Genomic DNA, 2,210 nt, shown 5'->3' with positions numbered 1-2,210 from the left:
GATGTCTGATCCTGCAGGAGTATCTCTTTTAGGGTTACATTCTTGACAGCCCGGTCCACCTTCCTTGTTTTGGTTCCAGAATTGTGTTTCAGTACACTCTATAGGCTGGGATAGAGTGATAGACACTAACAAAAGTAAGAATTCAAACATTGTATTTAATTGTTCCAGTTTGAAAAAAACTTGAAAAAATCGAAAAGAAAAACATTTAATTAAATTGTTGAATTAAAAATAATACGGGTTTTTGGTCACATAAAAGAGGACTTTTTCGATACTTCTTTATTCACACTAAATTAAAAAGAATGGAAAATCGACAAAATAAAACATTGTAAAATGCCCGATTTTTTAAACGAATTCGATGTAATATTAGATAGTTCACTTTTATGAGTTTAAAATAGTAATAGCTGTTTATAGTAGTTTTTTAATAAACTTTTGTTATGATTTTTCCGTTATTTTTTCGAGACTTTATTAATAAAAGATTATTAAATTAAATAATTGGTTAAGAGTTCAATTCAGTAAAAATTAACATTCGATTGTTATATATTTAGTTTATTTATAGTTATAGTATATTAAATTAAATTTTGTTGAATCAGAAAAAATTGATATTGAATATTTATATTATAAATATTATTTCATGTGAATGTATATTTCCAAAATAATAATATTATAATAAATTTAATCTTACAGAAGGTAAAAAAAATGTATTTTCAAATTAAAACTAATTAACAATAGTTTTTTTTTATTTTTTGAGCTCACAAAAGTTTAAATTGTTTTTGTGTGAACAAAAAGTAACTTTTATAGATAGATAAACTATTTGAAATATTAGAATTTTGATTAATAAAAAAAATAAAATAACTAAAAATGAATAAACTATATTTATATTATAATATAATATAATATAATTATATATTGTAGTTTATTTTTTTCACCTAAGAGTCATTTCTGACAAAAATTGTAAAAAAGATAAATTGGTTTAAAATTTTAATAACCAAATAAACTTAGAACATTACATACTTCACATAACCACCTCACACCATTTCTAAATGTGAGATGGTTATAAGTTTATAAATTTATTTTATTAATAAACTGTTAACTATTTATTTTGTTTTAAAATTAAAAAAACAGAAACTACTTTGAATCAAAGAAAAATAAAATTTTTAATAATTGTTTTCTTTTCCTCGAAATAGCCGAAAAGTATTTTTTGAATGTTATTAATTTGTTTATAACGTCCGATATAATATCTATTTAGATTTTATTAATAAAAATTGTATAATTAAAAATTATTAATTTTTTATACTATTAGTAAAATGTTATAATTTTATATTTTTATTTTTAAAAATGAAAACAAAGAACTAAGAAACTTTAATTGACTTCAAAAGTTGACAAAAAATAACTTCAATAACAAAAAAATGATATTTTGTTGAAAATAACAATTACTTTTGACTTTTCAAAATTAATTTGAGTTACAATTTGACACATTTTTTGTGTGATTATTTGGTTTTAATTTTTGATAATTAACATAAAAATGGTGTTTTGTTTCTTTATTAAACTTTATTTATTGTATTTTTGATTAATTATATATAATAATACATTTTTCGAATAAAAGAAGATAATAATCCAACTCTATGTTTTATATATATATTTGTTGTTATTTAAATTGATTAAACTTCGCATTAAACACGTATTGATAAATAAGTATTAAATGTGAGGTCATAATAGGAAACTACTCCGAAATTACAAGAGAATGTGAAATCACTTCAAGAAAACAAAGTTTTAAAAGAAAAACTATTATCTTTTAATCTTAATTGGAATGGTTGAAATTCTTTTGTTTTTAATGTGTGTAATGATGTGTGTCGCCGATAGAGCAACCAAACAAATATACCATAATTCACACCAAAAATCTGGCAACAAAATTTTAAAGACCATCAAAACAGTCAATAATTCAACTTTAAATGATCCAACGTGTGGAGGTATTCCGGATTGCGCAACCTGTAAATGGGTTGGATCTGAAATTAGTTGTACTTCTTGTTATGAAAGTTACTATTTAGACAATAACTCTTGTAAAAGATGTACACCTTTTTGTAAAAAATGTGAATCTGAAATTGGATGTTCTGTTTGTGACGATGGTTATTACATAAAGGGAACAAGTTGCGAATTTTGTGGGTATGGATGTTTAGTTGGGATGTGTGATCAAACAAAAGGTGTTCTCAATG

General features: G+C 22.6%; 1 protein-coding gene across 1 annotated transcript; it reads left to right on the top strand.

The window, feature by feature from the left end:
• Window positions 1-1,807: 1,807 nt before the first annotated feature.
• EIN_213240 (CXXC-rich protein) lies at window positions 1,808-2,198 on the top strand (the record flags this gene model as incomplete). Its single annotated transcript, XM_004183382.1, has 1 exon — window positions 1,808-2,198. A coding segment is annotated over one exon (391 nt), but the record flags the coding sequence as incomplete, so codon positions are not given.
• Window positions 2,199-2,210: the final 12 nt, after the last annotated feature.

This window comes from Entamoeba invadens, assembly GCF_000330505.1.
Source record: "Entamoeba invadens IP1 unplaced genomic scaffold scaff_1105074726547, whole genome shotgun sequence".
NCBI classification, from domain to species: Eukaryota; Evosea; order Mastigamoebida; family Endamoebidae; genus Entamoeba; species Entamoeba invadens.
Note: the sequence above shows the minus strand (reverse complement) of the source record. Positions and strands in the feature narration are given on the sequence as shown.